General features: G+C 36.8%; 1 protein-coding gene across 3 annotated transcripts in view; it reads left to right on the top strand.

Annotated features, from left to right (window-relative positions):
* The window catches only part of ITCH (itchy E3 ubiquitin protein ligase), a 58932-nt gene that overhangs the window by 25319 nt on the left and 6466 nt on the right, over nucleotides 1–27147 (top strand). For 2 of the 3 annotated variants that reach the window (XM_055721545.1, XM_027799335.2), the window contains exons 3-20: nucleotides 1433–1571; nucleotides 4023–4147; nucleotides 5395–5532; nucleotides 7738–7780; nucleotides 9818–9987; nucleotides 11194–11428; nucleotides 12700–12795; nucleotides 14079–14253; nucleotides 15226–15292; nucleotides 16827–16911; nucleotides 18298–18426; nucleotides 19083–19155; nucleotides 20136–20207; nucleotides 21143–21231; nucleotides 21884–22043; nucleotides 22326–22459; nucleotides 24998–25138; nucleotides 26928–27048. In XM_055721545.1, coding sequence (XP_055577520.1) covers nucleotides 1433–1571; nucleotides 4023–4147; nucleotides 5395–5532; nucleotides 7738–7780; nucleotides 9818–9987; nucleotides 11194–11428; nucleotides 12700–12795; nucleotides 14079–14253; nucleotides 15226–15292; nucleotides 16827–16911; nucleotides 18298–18426; nucleotides 19083–19155; nucleotides 20136–20207; nucleotides 21143–21231; nucleotides 21884–22043; nucleotides 22326–22459; nucleotides 24998–25138; nucleotides 26928–27048 — 2192 coding nt within the window. Of the gene's footprint in view, nucleotides 1–1432; nucleotides 1572–4022; nucleotides 4148–5394; nucleotides 5533–7737; nucleotides 7781–9817; nucleotides 9988–11193; nucleotides 11429–12699; nucleotides 12796–14078; nucleotides 14254–15225; nucleotides 15293–16826; nucleotides 16912–18297; nucleotides 18427–19082; nucleotides 19156–20135; nucleotides 20208–21142; nucleotides 21232–21883; nucleotides 22044–22325; nucleotides 22460–24997; nucleotides 25139–26355; nucleotides 26886–26927; nucleotides 27049–27147 lie in introns of those variants that run through there. The other variant, XM_055721546.1, reaches the window with a different exon arrangement.

Below are 27147 nucleotides of genomic sequence, written 5' to 3'. Positions count from 1 at the left end.
GCATGTAAATGATTTCTGTGCAAGCAGGCATTACTTTTTTGTGGGCATTTCTGTAAACAGCACCCCCCAACTGCCCTATCCTTGCCACCCTGATCTGCTGTCTTCGTTACTTCTGCATTAACTTCCAGGTTGTCTGAGTAAGTAACCTTGGAAATAGGTACAAGACTGCAAATTTGTGCTGCCTCAAAGTGGGTCTTGATGCCTTTGAGGCGATTAGTGATATTGAGGCATGAGATGCTGTAGTATACAAGTACTAGAGACATGAAGGGAAGGGGATTTTTTGTTTGTTATTTTTTGTTAAAATTAGCATTAGGTAACTGAAGTTAATTTCTGTAAGATGTCTGTAGTGTAGAGAGAAAGAGTTTCCCTTGGAAGCAGTTCAGAGCAGTTTATACTAAGCTACTTCTCTAAATCTCTAAAGGAGCATAGACTATAAAGGGAATCTAGGTAGATTAGCCATATGGGCTTGAATTAGTCTTTTTAAAGATGTAGTGCAGCTGAGGTGAGTGACAAAACCACAGGAGACAAAGTTGTTATTTGTTAGAACAGAGTGGAGTTCACTGGCCAATTGGAAATGATAATATCTTTGTCTTAAGTACTGTTTTGTAGTGTAGTGTTGCCAAGGGATCCAAGAACACTCCTAATCCAAGAGTCAAATGTTGGAGGTAGGCTCGTGCATGCTGCTTTGGCTAAATGGAGGCAACATAGCCATGGTGTTTGGGACACGAGCAGTGCAGTTGATGGTGAATGTTCAAAAAACAAAAAAATGACAAAAAAACCCCCCAAAACCAACAAAAAAACCCAAACCAAAACCCAAAACAAAACATACCCACCCATCCACCCAAATTAAAGCTCTGGAGCTGCAAGTCCTGTTCAGGTTTTGTTCTTTCTAGAACAGTAAGTAGTTATTGAACTCAGAGTTTGCCTTTAGTTGGCTTTTCTGTAAGTTTGCTTTGATACAGAAAACTTACACAAAGTGCTTTTTTATGTTCTTTTCACCAGCAGTGGTAGCAATTTTCCATGATTCCTTATATGAGACAGACAGATCATGTTTTCAGCTTTTTAACAAGCAAGTGCAATAAACTCCAGGAATTCTCTTGGCTGGTGATAGACAGAAGGAGATTTAGAGGATATTTTTCTACTTTCAACACCTAAGTGCTTTTGTGGATATAATACTGAATGTTATTAATTACGGTGTCTGATGTTATAGAAGTACTGTTGTGTGATTTAGGCATTTGTGTGAGCTACAGCGTTGTATAAAATGATCTGGAATGCAAGAGTATTTTTGTCCATCTAATGTGGTTTTTTTTACTTGAGTGCTATTATCAGTCATCAATGACCTGATATTTGAATACTGAAGCACACAACTCAAAAATATTATTTGCAATTCAAATCTTACTGAATAGATAATTGTTTTTCTCTTTCTGAACAGTTATTTCAGCAAAACTAAAAGAAAAAAATAAATGGTTTGGACCTAGCCCTTATGTAGAAGTCTCAGTAGATGGACAGTCAAAGAAGACAGAAAAATGCAACAATACAAATAGTCCGAAGTGGAAACAGCATCTTACAGTGTAGGTTTGACGTTGGGGTTTTTTTTCCTTTTATTTGAGCTAAATTAATGCAATTGACAATGGACTTAAGGGTTGTGTTTTTATTTTAAGCAAGGCATTCGATGTTACATGATATGTAGGTATTTGTGTGATTTTTTGAGCAAATATACTACAATCTGGAATACATATTTACAAACTATTGCATTATGTCCTGTGGAAAGGACCCAGTGCTTACGAAGGAATATATTCTGTATTAATGTATGTGGCATATGAAAGGAGCTTTAATTCTGTGAGTGGTAAGGAAAGTAAAGTAATTTGATATTAAAACTGACAGTCCCATGCATGTTTTTGTTGTCACGTTTAAGGTTATAGTGTTTTAGAAATACTGCGGCTGAAAAGTGCAGCTGTTCTTTGTGTACCACTGTTGTATGTCATGCCATAGCATGGGTAGTTAGCTCTGTGTTGCGCCTGTCTAATTTCAATCATAAGTACAAAATCTCTGATTAATTGGTGCCTTCAGAGTACAAAACTAACATTTAAGTTCAAGGTGAACACAGCTGTTGATGTTTGCTTGGCCCAGTATTTCTGTTGTGAGATGATCTGCAGCTTCTATAGAATTTAGTTTTCTCTTAATGTGTCACATGGAATGCTGGCATAGAGGTCAGTCTTGTGCCAGCAGGTTTACTTGTGTTTAAACTCTAGATTATTATTCTTAGGGCACCTTGAACATTCCTCCCTGATAAAAACAGTTTCTGTGCCTGTTCTTTTCTTCAGATTATTATGAAGTTTTAGTTATTACTATTTACCTTACTTTCTACTGCAAAGAAGTATTTTAAGAAATACAAAACTTGGTGCTTTACATGCCTATCTATGTGCAAAAGCATAATTCTACCTTTTTAAAGCCTGCCTTCCTTCTTTTTTTTTTTAATTGAAATATCTGTGGCTTGTGTTGTGCGAGTCCACACAATAATAGATGGGTGATTTTTGCTCTTGTTCAGTAAGCGCTGAACAAAGACACCCAATGCATAACAATTTCACTGAAGATTGCATTAATGCTGTGTGGAATTTAGTGGAGTGAGTACATTGTTTTTTAGGAAGTATTTTGACACAGGTGCTTACATTCAGATTCAGAACAAAAAGGGAAAGTGTAATGGCTTCTGCAGGGTGGGTATGGGTGGGTTTTTCTTCTACGAGGCAGTCTGTTAAGTGAGCTGCATATTCTGAAGGGATTGTCTGACACTGGAAGTCGGAACTTAGCAACCATATACCATTGAAATTATCCACCGAGAAAATCAGCAGTCATTTGTAATACTTGTTTCATACAGTTAAAATAATTTAAAAATATACAAATATTAGAATGCTCCTTATAGAAAAAGAATTATCAGTATTAAAAATTACTTTGAAATTGCTGTTGGGGATTTGTAAAAAAACAACCCAGAAATGTGTTCATACAGTATCAGCAACTGATATTGGTATAAATTTGTTTCTCTGTCCTAAGGCTTCTCAAAATTCAAGGGAACATGAGGGGCAGGTGAATATTTTAATATAAGAGCAACTTCTCAGAAAAAAAGTTTTGTGAGTCTGGTCTTAGTTGTAGTATCAGCTATTTTGTGGTGCTCACCTTTCTGCTGTTGTCAGAATACTTTTAAAAATGAAGAAAAATTAGGCGTTATTGGACATGTTATATTATTCTCCAAGATTTGCCCCATCACATACACTATCTCATCTGTCATCATCTTGCTGCGAAACGTTTAGTGAGATGTGGCAGTTTTGAAATGAGCATTGTTTGATTCAGCTTGTTTTGAAGCTAGGGGGAGGAAGACTGAGTCACTGCTGTGGCAGAAAATATTTCTGTTTGCACATGTTTCTTCTCCAACAAGGGGCTCTCCCAGTTCCTAACTGCTGGCATAGATCTGGGAGTGGAGGGTCTTGTCATAATATGATGGAAGTATGTGCCAGCTTATTAGGGAACAGTCATCTTCTAAAAATCCTTGAAATAATTTTTAGTATTTTTGAGTACTCCCCTTTGTATGGGATGTCTTAAAAATTTATGATAACATCTTCAGAAAGAAAATTTGCTTGTCTTCCCTCTCTGTGTGCAAGAATCTGACATCAAGGTGCACAAATGCTGAACACTCATGAAATGTGATCCTGCAAGAATCGGTCTTTTCTTCTCATCCTGGTTACACTCAGATGCTGATTGTGAGCTGGTAGTTTTTCTATAGATATTTTCCTTAAAATGGTAATAGTAAACAATGTACTCAGTCTGTGATCAGTCTTGCAACAGTCTTGATTTACATGACACAAATGTGACTGCATACGTGAATGTGATAATTACAAATGGTTCGATTTTACCACCATTATTTCTTTATTTTTAATTAATTTTAAGTGACAGTTGAAGTAGAATTCTTAGTTAATCTGCTTCCCCTGGCAACAAATGCTCTTACACAGTGCTTAACTTTTTCTTTTCAGAATTGTCACTCCTGTAAGTAAATTAAATTTTCGAGTCTGGAGCCATCAAACATTAAAATCTGATGTCCTTCTGGGAAGTGCTGCTTTGGATATTCATGAGACTTTGAAATCAAACAGTATGAAACGTAAGAATAAGATTAACAGTACTTTGGAATGCTGCAGAATTTGTCAATAATTGTCTGTTAATGACTGCTGTGTGTAACTCTCTAGATGGCCCACAAGAATTCCTTTTGTTGCTATGGATTGCATTAATGAGCTTCCTTCTACTTTTTCAGTGTAATCTTTTTTTTCCTTATACACAGTCTGCCGCGGTGTCATTGAGAAGATGGATTTTATCATTTTGCTAGTGTGTGCAAGAGTGAAAGCCTAATTAAAGAAATGAGTGTTCCCTTTTATATAGCTTAAAAATGAAAACTGTGATATGTTCCTGGTGCTAGACCAGGAAATGTGTGAAGTTATTTTTGTTCTAAATAGTGTTACAGGGCTATGTTGTATTGTTTCATGCATCTCGGAACTAGTTAGCCTTTAGGCAATATGTGCATCCTATGAAGCTGAAAGAGAAACAGGGAATTCTACACAGCCATTACAGAACTTATGTTGCTACAGCATGTAGCTTTGTGCTGTCATACTTAGGTTTTGTCCTTTCAAGAGTGTTTGCTTCCAGACTTTCAGATGTGGGCATTGTAAATGCAGCGTGTTGATTGCAGTGTAATAAACTGTTCTCCTGACAGAGTGTTACTGTCCTGCTGAATCTGGGTGAAAATTCCTCTGGGTAGCTCATGGCTCTGTATGACACCAGATACCCTGCAGTGTTTCACTGGGTTTTGTTTCAAAACATTTCATCAAGAACATTTATTTACAGTTCTGTTTCACTGAAAAACAGTTATTTACCCTGAAAATACCTTTGATCTGGGAGTGTGATGCAAAGTCTTCACATTCTAATTACATAAGTGAAATATTTTAATCAGAAGATAGAATTGATATCTGCTTTGTATGAAGATTAAGTTGAATTACATTTCCTAACTATATTTTTTTGAGGACAGATTTGTTAATTGCTTTAGAATTGTGGGCAGAAACGTGAGACTCAATCTCTGCTGTAGTAATTAGCCTTTCTTTAGGCAGCAACCAGCTTATGCTCCCGTTTTCCCCTTTTTGTAGAATTAGTCACTTTTTACTGACATCTGGAAATTATTAGTTTTACTGTAAAAAACATAAAACATCAAACATTATGGAAAGACAGAGCTGTAGCTCTGAGGTTTGTTTTGTGTTTTTTCCCCCTTGATCACTGTAGCCTGTTACTGGCTTCTTGAATAAAAAGAGCTTTTTTGTCATGTAGTAAGATGAACTCCCATTCTTTTCTGTACTTTTTCAGTTGAGCAGGTAGTGGTGACATTGCATCTTGTTGGTGACAGAGAACCAGCAGAAGTGGTAGGAGATTTGTCTGTCTGTCTAGATGGGATGCAGGTAGATCCTGAGCTCCTAACCAATGGTGATGCCTCAAGTACAAGAAGTAAGTACCTGTCAGTTCAAATGTGCCCTCTACGTATGTTTAATATACAAAGCTTTTTTTGTCTGAAAGCTTTAACACAATGTTTTAATAATCATAATAACAGCAGTTTCTATAACATTCTGTTTGGAGAGACTAGAACTCATGCATTTTTATTTGAGGTGGAGTCATAGTTCACAGTGAAGATTTTCAACCTTATTGTAACAAAATAAAATCAACATCTTTATTTTCTGGACTTTGCGAACTTATATCTAGCAATCTCAAACTTTAATGAAAGCCTCTAGCTTCCCTGAATGTTTAATAACATCATATGTTTAATAATGTTAATGTTTAATAACAACAGTTATTCTGTTCAATAAGTTATTATGATGCTAATGATGATATCAAATTAAGTATTCTGCTCACTAGGAGACATGGATTTATATTAAGTTTTTCTTAAAATCTCATTTAAATAAATGTTTTCATAGATCTTGTTCCCTGTGGAGTGCTGCAGAGAGGGATCCACTATTCTGTTTAGTTGGTGTCTTCAGTTTCAGATAACTAGTATGATTTTTAGCTGAAAATCTTGAATATGTGTAAAATGTGTAATTACACTGAAACAAAAAGTAAGGGAGTCTAATTCCGTTGGTGCAGGACAGGTGGTGGAACATTTTTGAGGGTATTGTACATTAAGATTAGAAATAGATGTTATTTCTCTAGAAGGCAGCACTGGAGAGACTGCTGTAGCAGCTAGCTAAGCAGTCAGCGGGCAGGTTTTAGGCTTTTGGATTTGCTGGGTTTTTTAGAGGACTGTAGGAAGTTGCTTTGAGATTCCATCTAAGTACCACAGGAATGCTGAATTAACACACTAGCTTGGTAACTGTTATTTTGTAAAGCTTTTAATCTGTCTTTCTTTGCATCTTGTTAAAAGGATCAATCATATGATGTGATGGTGTGGGATTTTTTTGTAAATAAAAGCCTAGTGCTGGGATTGTGTGGGGCTTGTAGGGCAGGGCTGAGGTGTGTTTATTGAAATAGGTAGTGAAAGTAACAAGTATCTTATGCCATACTTTGTTTCCGTCTGTGCTTGCTGCCATTTCCTGAAATTCACCTTCTGAGGAAAAGCTGCTGGCGAGTAGGAAGCGGCATGCAGGTGGTGGCATTGCGGGCTGCACGCAGCGTTGTGCCTGACAGTGCGCACAGACCTGACATACCGAGCCAGGTCAGCCAAGGGTTCCCAGACAATCAGGGGACTGGAGCACATGAGGAAAGAGTTTAATATTAGTCTAACACATTCTTACTGTACAGGCTAAAGGTACTTGCAGGCAAATACATTGTTTGTTAAATAGCTTCTGAAGTTAAGATTTCTGGTTCTGGTTTTAAAATCACTGCTGTGCACAACCCGCTAACAGCACATTATCATAAACCTTTACATGACTACATACGTGTCTTTGGCATAGATCTGTACATAGTTCCCATCAGAATTGATAAGTGTTTTCTTTGTTAATGGTATTTGTTTAATTCTATGGAAATAAAGTATTTGTGCTGTCTACGTGAATGAGTGGTTCTGTGCTGCATATTCAAGTATTGCAAATGCTGGCACAAAAGGCAAGTATTTCCAAGCTGGCAGGATAAACAGTTGCAAAATGTTTGCAAATCTAGGCTGAGCTGCTATAATTTGGAGTGCAGCCATATTTTATACCTGCTTGAATGCCTTTATGCTAATTAATTTACAGAGAAAGGGAAGGGTCCAGGCTAGAGTGCCCCAGAAAACAAAGCCCCTCAGCTGCTTGCAAGCCAGCTAGAGAAGATTGTAGGGAAGGTGTTGCCCTTCCTGCTTTGCCTGTCTTCATTGATAAGGGAGAGAATACAGAAAGCCAGCTCCACTTGAAGAGTGGATAACACTGCTTGATACTGCTACAAAGACAGGAGGCAATGTTATTGATCTGTGTGTATTAGGGAATATTCATACAGTCATATGATATCCTGTTATAACTTCCATAAGGTGAAAATATTATGGTGACAGTGGTTTAAAAAAAAAGCATATGCACATGCATATAGAGACATGCAAAATTTATATAGCTTTGAAGTAAGACAGTAGATAAGCAGCGCATAGTGTACTGCCTCCACATTTGATAGAAACGTGAACATTAAAGGCTACCTCTTTTCTTGGAAATGATACAGAATGTTGCTTAAACTTTTATTGTCTTTTTCTTTCTGGTATTTAAGGTCCTACACAGAATGATAGCTCCAAAATAAGGAATGATACACGGTAAGACTTTTTTCTTCTTTTTATATGGCCTTTTAGTGTTTACGGTTTTGAAAGAGGAATTGTATGTTTTATAAAGAAGACAATTTGAAATTCTGAGTATGCCCTGCAACAGTGCCTGTTAAGATCTGAGCATGTCCTAAACAAAAGTACTCTATATCTGTACATTTACATCTGAAATTGTTTTCTGTATGAGCCCCATCTTCTAGCTTCAGTTTACTTCCATACAAAACCTAGATCTTCTAGTTTTTATCCCTTTGTGTTCCTCATCCTTCTCCCAGCGATTAACCAAAGTAAAATACATTTAAAAAAAACCCCACTGGTGAGTAAATGGCACTGGTTATTTTTATACTGTTTTGCTTTATAGCTTGGAGGTATCAGAATTATATTTAGCTTTGTTAAGAAGATACCCAAAGCTGTCTAGCAATTGCAGTGTTTTAAGGTCGATACTGGATTATGTACCTTGCTGCTTGGTAGGATAAAAGTGTGGCCATACTTGATGGTGGATTAACCTGTGTTGTACAAGTATTTTAATGGTCTGTACTATGCATAACACTCTTGGATGACACCTGGAATAGCTAAGTTAAATTTCACTTTTTTTTCAATAGATAGTAACTTTCTTAGCTATGTTGTCTAAAGTCTTCCTTTGAGAGTTTATTTTTGTTCTGTTTCCTTTTCATGCTCACAAGAGTGCTTTCATGCATGGGTATTCAGAATGCCTGAGCGTGTAATAGTACAATAATAATGGTAATAATAGCTGATTTGGTTTTAGTACGAACCAGTGGGGGTTTTGGTGTCCATTAAAGGTCCATTTTGAGGATCATGTAAATGATCTGCAATATGTCTAGTGGTGGTTATTGTTACATGTATAATAATGTTTTGGTATGCACTGTTATACCGTAAGCCAACTGGTCAAATACACTAAAGACGAAAGGTTACATTTTTTACTTTAAAGTTCAAACAGCAGTATGCTTTCTGGGACTGAGGAGAACCTAGGCTATGGCTCATAGAAACTTCTGATCACTAATGATTTGTACATACTTCCATAGCCATTTACTTTGGGATTAGTGTGGTGTGGTATGAATTATGTGCACCGCACCTGGTATAGAGCAAAAGTGTGTTTGACAATGATACTGAGGTCAAATGTACATGATTCTGCTTGATCCTCTATGACTTGGGCTTGCTTACTGGTTTTTTGTTTTGTGTACATATAAAGGAATATAATTTTAGAGGTACTGGGCTGAAACAGTAACTTGTGGTTTTATTACTGATGGCCTATGTACTTGATCTGACAATCCACTAGAATTTTAGTTGACAACATTTTTATTTTGCTCAATATATTCTGAAAATAAAATGCTTTAGAAGTAGATGTAGATACCTGTAACTTTGCTCAAGGAGCTACAAGTATATCAGGATAATACACTGCTAGGTATAACTGAACAGTACAGAACGGGTGAGTACTGCTGTTTACTGCCTTAATTCTTGTGAAGTTGAAAAGTTTGTATTCATAGCTGTTGGTCAGAACTTTAATGCTTAGTCCTAAGTTCTCCAGCTCTTTCCAGAATTGAGTTTAGGGGTGAAACTGATGTATGCATAATTAAGTTTTCTAAAAATACGAACCATTTTGTTCTGAGCATACGCTAACCCTGTGGAGTAAACACACACAGGCTGTTAGGCTGTTCTCAGGTCTTAGTCAGCTTCCCATCTCGTTAGAGGTACGTGTCGTTCATGGGCAGAAATAGCCAAGCACAAAACCCAGAGCCCGGGTTAGAGGCAGGTGTACTGAGTTGCGAAATGAAAGAGGACAGCTCAGTGACAGAGATTACATGCATCCATTTCACAACCTCTTCATCAATCGAGGTATCATACACCTCAGGAGATAAACTCTAGTATGTTTATACAGATGTACAGGTTTTTGTAATTATTATGAATGTAAGACTGTCACCCAGCCATAACTATTACATTCCAGTGTCTTGCATAAAGTCTTAACGCCATCCGTACACTGTTAGAACAGTTCTCCTCTGTCTTTTCCTGCAAAAGGACTAACTCAAATGGCCTCGAAAGCTGTGAAGACGTTGTTCCCAATGAAAACAAGACTGTTAATGGCAGCGATTCTCCGTTGCTCACAAATGGAAACTGCAAACCTACTAGACCTCCCAGGCCTTCCAGACCACCTCCGCCCACACCCCGCAGACCTGCATCCGTAGCTGGTATGTTCTGGGGCCAGGCACTCATTTCAAAGCTGTGCGCTCTTTGAATGAACGTGGACATTTCTGATGCTGATTTTTAACTACATTTTTTCATGGTAAATCCTTTGGCAGATAACTTTTGAAGGAGTAATATTTTTTTTTAGCATTCAGTGTGTGCTTAATCATTTTTCCTATTAGAAATTTTTTGTTTCCATGTCTGCTAAGTAGTGATTGCAGAGGTACTGCTGCGTGTAGTGAAGCTGGGACAAAAAGAACACAATGCTGTTGCTGCACTAAGACATCCACTGAGTTTGAGGCTTGAGATGAAATCTACTAAAGGACTTGCAGAGCTGTCTCAACTTGATAATACTGGGTTTTGGAATACTAGTTATTTGTTTCTGTGATTCTAGTTAAATTCTGTGAAAAAGAAGCACTTAAAATATTCATTACTCTCTTGCATGGAAGTGGATAGATGATTTTTTTTATTTTGTCTGGTTATTTAAAAACTACAAAACTTTAAGAGAAGTAGTCCTGAAAAGTTTTTGGTGGTTTTAGTTTGTTGCTGTACCTCCTTTACCTCAGTACACTACAGTCTGTTTCAGTAGTCCCATTATTACTACTGATAAATGCTGGGACTGGATGGGAAACTGTGACACAGTAATTGCTTTAAAAGGTTAATCCAGTGTAGTTCAATAATAAGGCCTGACTTGTGTACAACTTTTAATCCTATCCATCAAATGATAGGAATTTTTCATTCAGAAAAAATGAAAACATTTAGAGAATGTATATATTCCTCTTTCATTCTGATAATTTCTTTCTGTGTGATGTCAAATCTCTTGCAAATTGTATGCTTATAATCTCTTAAATTATTATTCCAAATAATAAATGGGAAACAATTAACTCATCAGTGCAAGAAAGTAGGGTTTTGTTTATAATTTTTTAGTGTTTACAGAACGCAGACAACTTGCTTTGGTTAATATGATTTATTCTATTAGAAAACACAAAATTGTGCTGTTGATGGCAGTTCTTGGATTAAAGCATTTTTACAAAGTGAAACAAAATTGCTTTCTAGTTCTTGTGTAAACTGTAAAATGTGACTGCATGCACTTTGAAATACCAGTTTACTGCATGTTTACTTTTGTGATTTACGACTTCTAAAATACATTGGTGGTAAATATCGGTTAAAGGCTTTTTTTCCTTCTGTCTTTGATATCTGTGACATCATAGCAAGCGTAAATGGTCCTTCATCCACATCCATGGAAAACGATGGGGCCAGTGCAGGATCACTGGCAGGTACAGCTGCAAATACATCTTCAGAACAGAGCCCTGAGGGGGCAACAGCTGCAACAACAGCTCCTGCAACTGCTGCACTCACCACTCCTCCTGTATCAAGACAAGTCCAGCCAGTAAATCCTCCACCTCAGGCACTTCCTACAGTCAGTCAAGGTCCTCTTCCACCTGGGTACGAGTTGAGTGATTTATATTTTTTTTTTCTTATGCTGACATTTCTGGTTTTATTTTTTTATTTACAGTAGGTGTAACAAAACATTCATAACATCTGCCTTTTGCTGCGTAACAAAGTCCTCCCCCACCTGATACTAGGTTGGAAGTGTTCATAACTGTTTTGTCTGGTAGGCCTTCAAGCATGGTTTATTCAAGAGATGAATTAATCTTTGAGATATTTTTGATACTTGTCGTATCTTCCCATGAAAGCAAAACATAGAAGTTTTAAATAGCGTGGCAGCTTGCTGTCTTCAAGTTGGAATGAAGTCAGGTAGTAAAATACTGGTACAGGTAAGCTGAAGAAAAGCTGCTATTGCGGTACATAATCTGCGGTATGTCCTGAAGTTTTGGACCTTCATACTGCAGCTCCAGGGGGTACTATGGGCACACTATTGTGTTTCAGGCACATGTGGAATTTGCCAGATGGTTGGTCTGTTGCCTCAAAGCTCTCATTTAGATTCTAAACGCTGGGGGGAGGGTGAAGTTTCTGGACTCTCAGTAGTGGAAAGCAAAAGCTTCCCAATGTGAATGGTGCAATATCTGCCTTAATTTGCAGGCAGCTGAACCGAAAGGTAGGAGGGGTCTGATTTACCTCGCTTACTCATAGGATTACTCTGAAACACAAAAGCTGTCTTGAAAACATTAGTAGCTGCTTTACCATTTTAATTTCAGCAGAAATGGCAAATTAGCATGCTTTTTTCCCAACAATGTTGCATTTAGGTTGATGCAAATACAGGGGTAAGTCAGTATCCTAGATGCTGCATAAGTAGAAAATATGTGCCCTTATGATGAACATGGTATGTGCAAAATTTGTATATTTTAAGGATTTAAATTGAATAAATGTTACTCTAAAAGGGGATTATGCCCTGCAGATGATTGTTCAACAGGTTATTGATATACTTGATATTGAACACAAAACTTAGCTTCATGGCTTGCTAAAATCATATAGGTGGGCATGAATTTTAGCATCAGTTTCCCAGAAAGTGAAGGTGGTCATGTAGAATGTTTTTTGTATTCTAGTTAATGTAGAATTATTGTTAATAAGAACATTGTACTCCAGTATATTGTACAACATTTTAGTGCATCTTGTGAACCAAGTGTTTCAAACATCTTATTTAGAAATAAGCATTTTATGGAAACAAATACTTCTCACCTTTATACTGTAGATGAATAGTTGAAGTAGTTAGATCTGAAGAAAGATAGATAAAAATAGCCTTTTTTTTTTTTCAGTTGGGAGCAACGAGTAGACCAACATGGTCGAGTATATTACGTAGATCATGTTGAAAAAAGAACGACATGGGATCGGCCAGAGCCTCTTCCTCCAAGGTGAGCCAGGATAAGTCATATGATTGCCTAGGATATGCCTGGATTTTTCAGAAATTGACTGTCAGTTTACTAAAGCTAGGAAGCATGTTTGTAAATAGAAATGCAAACAGTTGCTCCAGGTTGTCTCCAAGGAGTTCTGCAAAAATGCATACATAGTACATAGTAAAGAGTTGAATGTCAAAAATAACAGAATTTTAATTTCTTGTCAATGATTAAACAAGTATATCTTTACTGAGAAACGGATTTAAGTTAAAGACAGTAGGCACTCCCAACTGTAAAAGAGAACCAAAACCACTGAAAAGTATTTTGGGATTGAGGTAATTTATCAGCTTGAGCAAGAATGCCCTTGGTTACTTCTTTATCCTGAGGTTACTGTTTGCAGTCCTTTGATCTTGTCTCAGGGTTCCCAGCTGCCAATTTACTATGCTCTTATAGAACAGCTTTGGTTAGTGTGCTTTTCCAGCTGTTAGCATCTGAACAGCCACTGATGTTAGTCTCTAAATGGAAATGGTGTTCACATTTGTTCTATGTTTCTTTTTTATTTTTAAATGTAAGAAAAACTTAAGAATTTTTCTGTTGCACTTCATTCTCAAGCGGTTCAGATGCTATACAGATTTACAAAGTAAAAACATGGGGGATAGAAAAGGGAACTTGATACTAAAGAACAAAAACTGGCAGACAGTCTGACAAATGGGAACCCAGCTATCATACTCAATTTATTTTTAACTCTTTGAGGGGATTGACTAGTGTATTACATAAACTTAGAATGGTAGTGTTTTCATTCAGGTTTTGTAAATATTACTGATTTCACATGAACTGAAAATAATAAACCAAAGCAAAATCCCAGCCCAAACCCCAGCGCCCACACCTTCCTTTTCTGCAAAATCAGAGGGTGAGGAACTCTTTCATTCTACAGCCCAAACCGTCAGGGTTTTTGCTGTCTTTTTAGGAGAAACCAGCAGGCTGTTGTCTTACGGGTTGGGCAGGATAAATGCAGTAATGACAGTGTATATTGACAGTGGTTTGTGTAGCTCTTGAAAACTTATATTTTGGAATGGTCCGACTTGATACGGTATGCAACAAAGTAAAAGTGATTTTCCTCAAACGATTTTAGCTCTTACATAGTTTTGGTGGAGAGTAAAAGGAGGAAAAAAAAAAAAAAAAAGTCTGGTGATGAGCTCATGCTTTATAATCTGCTTCCAATATATGCCTGTTTGCCTGAAAGTGCTTCCGAGTCCTGAAAGTTGTGTGCTATTGAGAACTGTTGCTTGTAATTTTAAAAGCTGGGAGCGACGAGTTGACAACATGGGAAGAATTTATTACGTTGACCACTTCACTAGAACAACAACATGGCAGAGACCAACGTTAGAGTCTGTCCGAAATTATGAGCAGTGGCAGCTTCAGCGCAGTCAGCTTCAAGGAGCTATGCAGCAGTTTAATCAGAGATTTATATATGGGGTAAGGCATATAATGATGACTATAAAGGTTAAATAAGAGAGCTATCTTTTTGAAATTGTCAACCCATTAGTCTCTCTTCTGCATATTGAAGGTATGTATATGTGTGTTTGGGTTTTGGGCATGGTCGTGGGCAACTTTTTCTCATAAAGATACTACACTTTTATGGTTTTTTCGTTACGATAATGTAGTATCTGTGCATATGTAGCATGACAGGAAGTAATAATTGGTAACCTTAGGTCATGTCCTTGCAATGACTGCAGGCAGTGTGATGGGTTTTGTCAGTTGCGTGTAGGTGGTGTTCTTTCATAAAATTTATGTACAATATTGATAAAAGCCATTAGTTCACAACAAACTACAGCTTAGTAATAAGCTGTTTTATTTGTACTGTGACTTGTATTGGCTTGGCCAAAGACCGGAAAGGAAAGCAAGCTCACAGGACATATATTTCTGCTGTTGGTAAAATGAAATATGCACTGTGAATGTTATGAAAGGAAAATTGAAAATAAATGTTCCAGAATTTTAAATCCATTGTTTATCTCTGATGAATAGCAGACTTTAGATAACTCCAGCTTGTCCTACTTGTTTATCAAGAATGGTGTAGATTCTAAATTTGCTGTATGTGTAGAGAACAAAAATGGACCTCATAGATGGCGGTAGGAAGAAGTGTACTGAATGCAGGAATGAAGTGGTTTGCTTTCTGATTGTTTTGGGTGCTACTGCACTAATTTCCCTTCTGTGTAGGCAGGGGCACTAAACAAAGAATAATTATTTTCTTGGCACTGTAGTTAACGAAGCATGCCAAGGTCTGTAAAATAGGCCTTCTCTGTGGAGAAAAATAAATTGTTGGTATCTTTGCTTATATGTAACATAAACAAAAATGTATTTATTCCAGTAATTCGTAATGGCTATGGTAGAACATCTGGAGAGCAAATGACTAGTCATTAATGCACCATTTGTTTGTGTGACTTGCAGAACCAGGACTTTTCGTCCACACAGAACAAAGAGTTTGATCCTCTTGGCCCTCTGCCACATGGATGGGGTAAGACTGACTTGAAAGTGTTTTGTAATGCAGTGTAATTAAACATTAAAGCATACTTCTGCCAAATTATTTTGTCAGCTGTTCTAGACTAGTTTGATAAAATAAAAATCTAGATTAAAAATCTTCTAACATTAAATGTAATCAAATATGACGTTAAAACAGAGTTGCAACAAGGATATCCAAAGTAGATATTTCAAAGTAGATTAAAAACTGTAAAGTATTGTGGTTTAGTCCCTGTAACTATCATAATAGCTTCCTTCGTACTGTCATCCTTTTTTTACCACTTTCATTAGGCAGGATCACACCACCCCCACACCCCCATCCTGTTCTTGCCAAATCAGACCCAAATCTCCTCTAAATCAGACTGCCAAATTCCTTCTCCAAGCAATCCTTGGGAAAGTTTTGTTGGTCTGAAAATGCTTTTGATAATGACAACTAACCACTTGTCGACTTGTCCCTCTCTCTGGAGTAAATTTGGTTTTGTACTTTACAGTTTAATAATTTACAGTTAATATAATTGGGTGTGTGTGTAAAAAAAAAAAAAAAAAATGTAAGTGTAAAATTAATTTCTGGTGTGACTATGAAGCAGATATAAGAATTCAAGTTTCATGATACACAGGTAAAGTTCTCAGAATTACATAATTTTAAAGCAAGTAATTACTTGGCAGAGTTAAACCTGGGATTTTGGCTCATCTGTTTTTCAAATATAACTATTTGGATTTTTAGTTTTGCTATTGATGCAATTTCATGCCATGAAATTATTGTTCCCCACACTTGTGCTTTGTTGCATTACATATATAACATTTCAAAGAAAGTTCCCCAGGCTGGCATTACCCAGGAAACAACAAAACTGAGTTTCCGCATCGTATTGAACTCTGTTATCAGTGTAACTCTTTAGACAAGTGTCTACTTCCAGTCTTCTCTTGTAAACTGAAGCTTTTTACCTGCAGTAGTCAGATTTTGGGTTGTTTTTCATAATTTGTAGTCTATATTCTGTATTTCTTTTGCAACATTGAATAAAAATTGCATAAAGAGCTGCAGAATGGCGCAGAAGTCCAAGCCAGGCCATTTATGATAAGTTTTATTCAGTCATGGGTATACACTAAACTATCTGAGAGAAAACATGACTGTAGTTCCTTGAAAACTACATTGATGATTTTTTATTCCTTACTCATAACTTGAGTATGGTGCCTTTGTGCTTTCTTGATACTGGCGTATATCTCTGATCCCTATTTTGTGTTTACTGTCTATACTGCTTGTAAGGTATGTCACAGTAATGGAAGCAGCTGGAATTCCCTGTGGAGAAAACAGCTTAACTTTTTTCTTTCTTCAAATTGATCTTTTCCTACAATTGAAAGATAAATAGCATAGTAAAGGACCCTAAGAATCAAAGAAGGTACAGAAAACCTGAAGACTGTAGAGGCTGTAACAGGGTCTGTTGATTAATTTTAATTATTTTATTTGATGTAGTCTCAGCAACACATTAAGCAGGGTTTGATTTTTTTGGTTTTTTTTTTTCCTTTTGTCTTTTCAGAAAAAAGAACAGACAGCAATGGCAGAGTGTATTTTGTCAATCACAACACACGAATCACTCAGTGGGAAGATCCCAGGAGTCAGGGGTAAGAAATCAGTTGCAGCTTCATCTAAGTCTGGAATGAAAATGTAACAAAGTAGTGAAACTGAGAGCTAGGAAATGCTGCCCACAGCTGAAACATGGACTGTCCTGTGCAAACTTCAGACAGCCTGTTAAAATATTAAAAGATACTAGCCAAGATGGAAACTGTCAAAACACAACTTAGTAATAGTACAGTTACCGGGAAAGTCTTGGTCAACATCAGTAGGTTCACTCCCCAGAGCAGCTCCTGCTCTTTTTCTAAATAAGATATGCATGTCTAAACATTTGTGTCACTGCGGGAGGGATTTCTTTCGTACTGCTGATGGGGTAGTGCATTGGATCCTGAATAAGAATTTGATCACTTTCTAGACAGTCAATAGCTAAGAGACAGAAAGAAGACAAACTTGAATAACAGCAGCACTCCTCCTCACAGCTTTTAAAAAAAGGGAATAAAAAAAAAAGTGACAGAAAGAACTTGAGGCATTACTAAAAGTAACAGAGTACTGCTTATTTTGGGCTCTGGTCACTCTGACCCTTTGAGGTAGGGAACACAGGCAGGAAATTGAGGATGAAGGGTGATCAGGCTCGGCTCCTCCTGTTGGAGCTGAACATTTCCATTTGGTGAAGCAGCTTCATCTGTCCTCCCTAGAGGAGGAGAGGAATTGCCTAATATGTATGGAGAGGTGATAGCTGTAGCCAGAGATGACATATTTTCCATCCCAGTCACATTTGCAGCAGCTGACCGTGGAGAACACTTATTACTCTTAATACAATCTGGCAGCCAGCTGTGCGGGCCTCCCAGTTAGAAGCGTGGTCCTACGGTGGCGTTTTATGGTGGGAAGTCACTATGCCAGCACGTCAGGGTGATGCTGCTCAGGCCTTCCAGATACATTGAGATCTTTCTTGTTTATACTAAAATTGAGTTGGGAGTTGTTGAAAAATTATATAAGATCGGTATTTGCATTTTCTTTTATTTTTGTGATTCTGGAGCTCTTTTTTTGGCTGCAGTGATGATACATGAGGTACCAAAAGCTACTTATTAAAACTGTTGTGTTTAGAGTAGAAACCCAATAGTTAGAGGATAAAATTCTGTTGTTCAAGTGGGGGAAACATCCATAAACCTTGCTTACATTTTTCCCTTATGTTTCTGTTTGCTGTTATTCCAGGTAGTGCAACCAAATGAGCTAATATTTATTTAAAACAGTCATTTCTGCTAATTGAGAGCTGACATGAAAATTTAGAGGAATCAAAGGCAGAATAAATACTGGATGGAAATTTTGTCAATCTGTAGGTTTTCTAGATCTGCCAAAATTTTTACTGTCTCGGGTATTGTTCAGTTGACTTAATACCTTAAGCTGGTCAGTTACCATATGTTCTCTTGTTTCCGTAGTCAATTAAATGAGAAACCCTTACCAGAGGGCTGGGAAATGCGGTTTACTGTGGATGGTATTCCATATTTTGTGGATCACAATAGAAGAACAACTACATATATAGATCCCCGCACGGGCAAGTCTGCTCTGTAAGTGTTTTTAACATTATACTAGTTTTTCAAAAGTGAGGTTTAGTATGCATTGGTTTTGCATTTTTTTTCTCCTTTGTATGCTTTTTATGCAGAAAGCTTTACATGTAGTAATCCTTCTTAACTTCCTGGGGTTTTCTCGTGCGCTGATAACTGTCCCTGAAGAACGTGGTGTTTTGAACATTTTTAGAATCCTTCTTGCCAAGTAGTATATAAGATTTGAGAGTAGTAGAGGAGCTTCATCAGCACTGTTGATGACCAAATCCCCTCTGTCCAGTTACTATTCTTTCTTTTGAAAAGTACACTCAACCCTTTCTTTCTTTGATTTTTAGGAACCAGATTGGAGTTAAAACAAGAATTTAACTCCCAGCTTAAATTACCTGAATGTCATCCCATCCTTATTGGTAGAATGTTTTTTTGCAGTTGTTAATCAATACCATTTAAAAAGTACCATGTATGCAGTCCACAATTTACAAAGGAAGATTTTTTTTTTTTGTTTGGAAATGGCACCGCAAAATGGAAAAACGTGAATAACTGTCTTCCAACTAGATAGCCAACTAAACCAAACAGCTGTATGACTGATACATTTACAGGCTTTTACTTAAATTACAAAAACGCTTTTGAAATTCATTTTTTTTTTCTCTTTTTGGTTCCAGAGACAATGGACCCCAGATAGCTTATGTGCGTGATTTCAAGGCAAAGGTCCATTATTTCAGATTCTGGTGTCAGGTACGGATTAATTCCTTGGCAGTATTTATTTGTATTTTTGAGTTTTGCTTATGTGCTTTAAATGAACTCTTCAGTGCCTTGCAAGTAAAGGTAATAAAACCACTTTATTAAAGGCGAGTTAAATTAGAAGGGATAAAAACAGGACTTGTATAAATCCACGTATGCTTTAAAGCCAGGTAAGCTATGGCTTTAAAACTTTTTAGAATAAAGGAAAACATCAGTTTAGCTCCATTTTTTTAAGTGTGGGTTTCAGAACAGTGTTTTCTTTCTGCTGTTAATAAGGGAATATATGGAGGCATAGTATTTTTATAGGTAATAGAAGTTCTAATTCCTGCACAAATACATACTTCTGGAAGAAAATGCAGGGCATTTGACACAGAGTGTGTCTGTCTGAACACTGAAGAATAATAGTGTTGCACATTAGTGTGCACTAACTTAATATCAAATTTCGGTGTGTCACTCTTGGTCCTCTAAACACTACGTGTGTCAAAAGATTAAGTAACTTGGTGTTTAGGAAAAAGTTTTAAGTTTAAATGTTCCAGTTTTCAAGAGTCAATGAATAATCCTTTGAAAACGTGCAGAGACACTAGCCTAATTTTTCACTTCGAAATTTGTGCAGAATAACCTAAATTTCCTGTTTGTTTTTTTTTTTTTTTTAAATTAAGTTCTGGAGTAGAAAACCTTGCTGAGTTCAAATGTTGTTAAAGTTTTCTGATATCTTGTTAGCGTGTACTGTATTTGAACCTGTTCTAAGCAGGATCTGGAGGCATGTGTACCTCACTGTAGATATCAGTGTTGGAAGTAATTTGGTCATTGAGAAAATGACAATTCAAGTATCTTGATTACTGGGTTTGTTTTATATGGATTAGTGAAATTCAGCTGTACCTCTCAAAACAATGTATACAACAGATAACCATCCAAAGTCAGTATTAGATACTTTAAGTGATTGTACATTTCACCTCTGAAAAATTTCATTTCAGCAACTGGCAATGCCACAGCACATAAAGATTACAGTGAGCAGAAAAACGTTATTTGAGGATTCATTTCAACAGGTATTGTATTAAAACATGTTAGTACTGGGCATGAAAATTTGAGTTAAATAAGTAGTTATGTAACCATCAGCAAACGTAGGTTTCCGTAGGAAAATGAAGTGCCTTGTCAATAATTTAGAAGACATAATCACAGAGACCTGAGTTCATTTTGTTTGTACTTGTTAGTCGTTCATCATCGGCAGATAGCTCTGTTGGGGTTATAAAGTTTTGTGTGGTGATTACCACAGACATCTAACAAGATTTTAAAATGCAAATCTTCACCCAAATTCTGTGCCTTTCACTGCAAACAAAAACTTAAGGTATCTTGGGCATGCAAAAGTGTTGTGTGAAATTTCTTATGTAAACCTCTGACAATTGACCAAATCAGCGTAATTACAAATTTGGTCATTGTATTAAACCCACCATTAGCAAAGTTCCTTAGCATCTGTGATTCTTTCTAACTTTTAAAAACCAACCAACCAAAGCACTTTGATTTTTATCTCTTTAGGAGATGAAGCTATAAAATAAAGAAATATATGATGTATGTTTATTATTGTTTTGTTTCTAACTAATTTCTTTGAGTTCTTGATCATGTCTCTTCATTATTTGTAACTGGGGTACCATTAGCGTGGTGTTCAAGAAATACTGAATTTGCTCACTTTGGGCCCTTTATTGGCTGGCTTTCTGCCATATACTTACAGGCAGACTGCTGGCCTAAGCATCTCGTCTTTAATGTCATAATTATTATTTCCTTTTCTTTTACATGTTTTACTACTTAAGCTATGGAAATAGGTTTGCACTAACGCGTCAAATTCCATGAACGTTCCATGAGCAGGACAGTTAATTTTATGGTCTGAATTATTAAACACTGTATCGCTCGCTGACTAATAGTGATAGCCTAGCCAGTGCTTATAACTGTTTTCTTAAAAAGAATTGATTGTTTTTCTTTTACTAAGATAATGAGCTTCAGCCCTCAGGATCTACGGAGACGTTTATGGGTTATTTTCCCTGGTGAAGAAGGCTTAGATTATGGAGGTGTTGCAAGGTAAACTAAACTGAAATGGCAAATAGTAGCTTTTTCTGCAAGTTGTTGGTGTGGAGAATATCCCAAACTATATACTTAAACTGCAGTGCTTTCAAAATATTAGTGAAGTTTATTCTTTATCTTTCCTTGGAATATCTGAGGAAGACAGTTCCTTAGGGATGTATGCATGTCTTAGAACTGTATAAAATTATTTACAGTTTGCATTAGGAATTAAAGTGATTGAAGAGATGCAGTTTAGTGAACTACAGTAAGCGTTTGGCACAACTGTTAATATCAAAGTAGAGGTTTATTTGAATAGACATCTACTTTGGAGTCAGAGGTCTTTACTGGAATGTAACCAAGAAGTGCATATATTCATCAGCATTCCCTAAAACCCTAAAGCTTAAAAACAGTGGTAGACTTTTAATCTGCACATTTAGATAAGGGAGGGTTTTGTCCAAACTACTGACAGCATAATGTTGTAACTTCGCATATTAACTTGTAATTTGTGTTAGTTTCAGTTTGGTTCAGGTTTGGTTTAGCATACTTTCTGGTAAAGAAGTCAGAATGACTGCCTATGTGCCAGCAAGTTCCTAAGTCAACATGAGTTAACTGAAGTAATTTTTAAGTTGATTTATTTTGAAATGTGTTTTTGTTGTTTGTGTGATTTCAGGGAGTGGTTCTTTCTATTGTCACATGAAGTTTTGAACCCAATGTATTGCCTGTTTGAATATGCAGGAAAAGATAACTACTGCTTACAGATAAACCCAGCCTCTTATATTAATCCAGACCATCTGAAATACTTCCGATTTATTGGAAGATTCATTGCCATGGTAAGTTCAAAAGTAGAAAGAGGTTCTCTGATGTAATTTTCCTATAAATAAATATTATACCATCAGATGGATCATTAATTCATTTTTTCAACTGAAACTACTATCAGGTGTTTGGATGTAACTACTGTTGGTATAAGTTAATTCAGCATATTAGCAATCATGATATTCTAGGTTGTTTTAATTCCTTGGCTGGCAAATTCCATTGGTACAAAGTACAGAATGTTGTCATATTAAGTATTCAATCATCCTTTGCATTATTTTGTCTGTTTTCATGTTCTTCAGGCTTTGTTCCATGGGAAATTCATTGACACTGGTTTCTCTCTGCCGTTCTATAAACGTATCCTAAACAAGCCAGTAGGACTCAAGGATTTAGAATCTGTTGACCCAGAGTTTTACAACTCTCTCATCTGGGTAAAGTGAGTTTGACTTGATTTTGTTCTTGCAATAGCAATAAAATGTTTTTAATTTTCACTTATGCCAGGAAGTAGGTGTAAATTACTAAAAACCCCACTGGAAAGTATAATCTATTAATTTCAGAGCAGTACTGGAATTTATACTGTAATTTTAGGTACACAAATAATAATTTGATAATGCAGAAGCCTTTCTGGTTCATTGAATATTCTGCACAGCATCTTGCGTTGCAGTTTTGCTGTTTTTTGATAAATCTAGCTAGACGTTATACAGATGTGGCAGTCTTGAACACTTACAAATAAATGGCTTGAGTAAATTCCACTGACACTTCTCAGATAACTGGTTAGAAGAAATCATCAAAAATCCTCTCAATGTTTATCTAGTACCTGATTTAGTTAGAAACCGAAAAGTTTAGTGCTACGATAACATGAAGTTAACAAATGTAGTTTATTATTTGCTACCACATAATTCTTCTGTTAGCCATACCTGAAATTTGACTTAAAGGTTAATATTGAAGATCTAATGGTTTAAAGATGTTAATGCTCATGCATTTTTCTAGCTGTCCTTGTTTTTACGCTCCTTTCGCTCCCAGCTGAATGATTCAGGACCATTCCTATGTATAGCCTTCCATGTATGCATTGTCAGTCATCTGTCTATTCTACATTCATACTTTTTGAGTCCTCCTTCTCCACTCCTTTGCAGATTCCTCTCCAGAGAGCAACAAGTAAAAACGATCTGGAGTTTGTGGACCATAACTATTTGGAATTATGAGCTGAAAATATTTTCAAAGCCACCCCTTAGATCTAAAGCACTGTAATTCTGTACTTAATAGCAGGACTCCAGAACGTTGTAGTGCATGGTTGATGTACACAGATTTTCCTTTTCCAACAGTTAAAAAAAAACAGAAGGAAAAGACAAATTCAGTTAAAACATTTTTTGCTTCTGCTATAGTAAAAACAATTTAGCAGAAAAAGTTTTCTTTGTAGCTAGGGAGATTGTACATAAGAGTCTTACAAAACCAGAATAGTTTTAAGAATGCTTTGAGAAATTCATAAAAGGTGTGTGGGTAGATTGGTTTTTTAAATGCAGAAATAAATATAAAAGACAAAAGATTCCTGTAGCAGTGAATCTTGGAAGCACTACCTTGAATACCAGGGAGCGGGGACAGCAGCTGTATGAGCTGGTTACAAACTTGAGACAAGAATTTTGATTTGGTTTTTGAACAGTAGTATGTTCTGTAACCAATATATGTGCTGCTAAAAGGTGTAGCAAATTAAAATTCCGTTAGGAAAACTTAAAATAGTTGCTATTTGATTAAAGGTGCCATGAAACTGGGACCTGAAAGGGAAGAAAAGGTCTCAAAGCTTTTCAGTCCTGATTTCTGTAGGTAAGGAATCCTGTTACCTGTTTTGTAGTCGGAAAATGTACATGCAGTTTTTAAAAGAAGGGCCCTTTTTTGTCGTCTTGTGGCTTATGGAGACTTGTGGCTTTCAGAGACAAAGCAAATGGGAGTTACAGAGAAAAAACTCGCATTACACCGTGGGGGAAGGTATTACAATTCTGACTGAATTGTAGCAAGTTGCACCCACAGCAGTGTTTACCTTGTGAACAGCATCAATCCCTTAATGTTTTGTGGAAAGTCTAGAGTGGCAGGGTGTTATTTTAAGCCCTTATCTGTAGACATAGTTGCATCTTTGCATGTCTGTGCATATAAGCTGGCTACTTCTCACGTTGCAGAGCAATAGGTTTGCTTTGTAACGTCCCATAATTCCAAGGGCTTTCAGTGCTGCCCGAGTGTGGTACGTTTATTCTGTGTGTGGTGCTTTTGGTGCACGTGTGATTTATAACGGTCTAAAAGGGAGCTCAGAGGTTCCTGGGTGTCAGTGCTGGGCTGCTAGGGTGGCTCCTGCCTGCTGACACCTGTCACGAGGCTGGAGTTGACCTGAGCAATGCTGCTTGGCCACAGATCGTACCTGTCCTGAAACTGCTAAGACGACTTCACTTCAGCAGGAGTATTTGTACCCTGATAAGTCAGGAGCTTGGGACGTTTTACTGTGTGCTCACAAGATAGTCCCATAGATATATTGGAGTTGAAGATAATTCATTAAACATGCAACTTCTTTCTTAGTTGCCTACCTGCTATTGTCTGACAAAGTGACAGCTACATTTTCACACAGTCCTTACATTACCTGTTAGAAGAAGCAGTCAGGCAATGAAATATGCAAAAATGTCATTACCTGAATAGTTTTTGTATTCCATAGACATTCCACAGGTCACAGGCGGCAGGTGGTTTGTCAGCCTTGTCATTGGTAAATTTAAGGGTACTACTGATCAAAAATCTCTGACCAAGAAGACAATTAATGTATGCATATTTGTAAAATGAGTCAGTACGTCTTGCAAAACCGTAATTACTGTGTAAAGAACGTTGCTTTATCTTGATTATTTAGTTCCAAACCTTTTTTCTTAAGGTTCTTCATACTCATCTCCTCTACTGAGTATAAGGTCTTGACACACTTATTTAAAATGGTATTTTTTTCTTACAGAGAGAATGATATTGAAGAATGTGGCTTGGAAATGTTTTTCTCAGTTGATAAAGAAATTCTAGGTGAAATCAAAAGCCATGATTTGAAGCCAAATGGTAGCAACATTCTGGTCACAGAAGAAAATAAAGAAGAATACATTAGGTAAGAATAAATGAAGATTTTAAAATACTCTTTTCTCCATTTTCTTTCTTTAGTTCTAGCAAGAAAAGGTTGTCAAACTATAATCTGAAGTATTGTTGAAATTCTGTCTCTGAGTAATTGCAGATGTTGGCAACAAGTAGCAATTGTTTTGATATCGTATTTGAAAGAAGAATATTGATAGAAATGGGTTTTTAGAATCCACTTTTTCCAAAGTCTACAGTTAGCAGAAGGTCCACGTTTTCCTAGAGATAAATATAAGTTAAGCAGAACATCATGACAACAAATGTGATTGTCAGGTATTTCACGAAATTTTTGCATATGTTTATTATTGGAATTATATTGCTTCATAGTCTGCTGATGCTCTACTCAGCCATTTATGTTTGGGGGCTTTTTTAAACTTAATGTTTTTGGATGCTTTTGTGGTAATGATTATTTTTTTAAAGATACTTGGGATCACTACTGGTTTTATCTGAACTGGTCTTACAGTATAATGAGGTCTTGGCATTTGTAACGGGACAGTGTTGTGAATGATGTCGTAAGTTGTGTTGTCATAAATGAAGGATTATGTTTGCAGAACCAGAATGTTTTAAAGCAATAGGTTAAGAGGGAGGGAGCCTAAGAGTGATTAAAGAATAAAAATGAACAGTGACCTGCTTTGCCTTGAAATACTCCCTTTTTCCTCAATGTGCAGCAGTACATAAGCTCTGCTTTAAGGTGTGAACTTCAACCTATAAGCTTGGAGGATGTGCTTGCAAAAACAAAAAAAAAGTCATACAGTGCACACACAAAATAAACTGAATCACAGAAGTTTCCTCCCTTTCCTACAATGTGTTGTGTGAAGGTTTCTTTCACGGGAAGGGGTGAGGGAGAAGGGAGTGGATTTTGTTTGCATCGTGTAAGTAATCTGAAGAAATTTCACAGGAAGGGTGGTATTTGCAGAACAAACATGCTGACATTTTGCAGTTCTGCAAAGTATTAATATTGGGGTTGAAAATAGGGAAGATCTGCAGAAAACCATCTCTTCCAGTTTCTAGGAACCCAGGGAGAGTTCGGATTCCAGTTTCACTCATACTCTTTAGTTTTACTCCGAGTCCTGCTTTAAGTCCCCGAAGTTTCTAGGATTGAAATCAGAAAGTAGCCATCTCTCCTTTAGACTCCAGTTCTCCTGACAGGTTAGGCTTGAATTCAGCATAATATCTGCTTCTCCCTGGGTTCAGGTTCTTCGGGTCTCCTGCCTGCTTTTCACCCTTTTATTAATGGAGAGTGGAGTTTCTGCCACAGAGCAAAGTTTCATGATTAACAGAAACAAATATGGAACTTTCCAAATGGACATAGTCATTTCTTGGTAAGCTAGCAGTCCTACTTATCTTCACCAGTACAATTTGACCTAGTTTTTACCTTTTCCTGGATAATGACTGAGATTTCTGGGGAGAATATTAGACAAATACAGCTCTGCATTTTTTTTCCTTCTCCAAATACCTAGGGACTGCTGTGCTCTCATTAATGTAATCAGTGAATAGATGCTGCCTCCTCCCTCCTCTTTGAGTCTAAACTACTTTCCGTAGCAGAATGGTTGGAAACATAGGGTTTTAACTTTAAGAAAAAACAAAATTGTTTGCACAGAGTAAAGGCTACTAATAAAATTATACAATGCTCTGTCCCCAGAACTTTCCAGACTTTCCATATTTTTTTAACTTAGCTTACAGTTCATCTCAAAATAGGCTAACAAAGATGTGGACTTAGGTTACCATAAGCCATTTAAATTATCTTTCTGTGTCTTCTTTCACAGGCTAGTAGCAGAATGGCGACTTTCCCGAGGTGTTGAGGAGCAGACACAGGCTTTCTTTGAAGGCTTCAATGAAATTCTGCCACAACAGTATTTGCAGTATTTTGATGCTAAGGAACTAGAGGTAAAGGATTGTTTGGCTATTGCTAGATCCAAGTAGTTACACGTAAAATACTGAAACTCCAGTCATTGTCTGAAGAGCAGAACTAAGGCTGACATCACC

The sequence above is a fragment of the Falco cherrug genome, chromosome 10 (assembly GCF_023634085.1).
Source record: "Falco cherrug isolate bFalChe1 chromosome 10, bFalChe1.pri, whole genome shotgun sequence".
Lineage (NCBI taxonomy): Eukaryota > Metazoa > Chordata > Aves > Falconiformes > Falconidae > Falco > Falco cherrug.
Note: the sequence above shows the minus strand (reverse complement) of the source record. Positions and strands in the feature narration are given on the sequence as shown.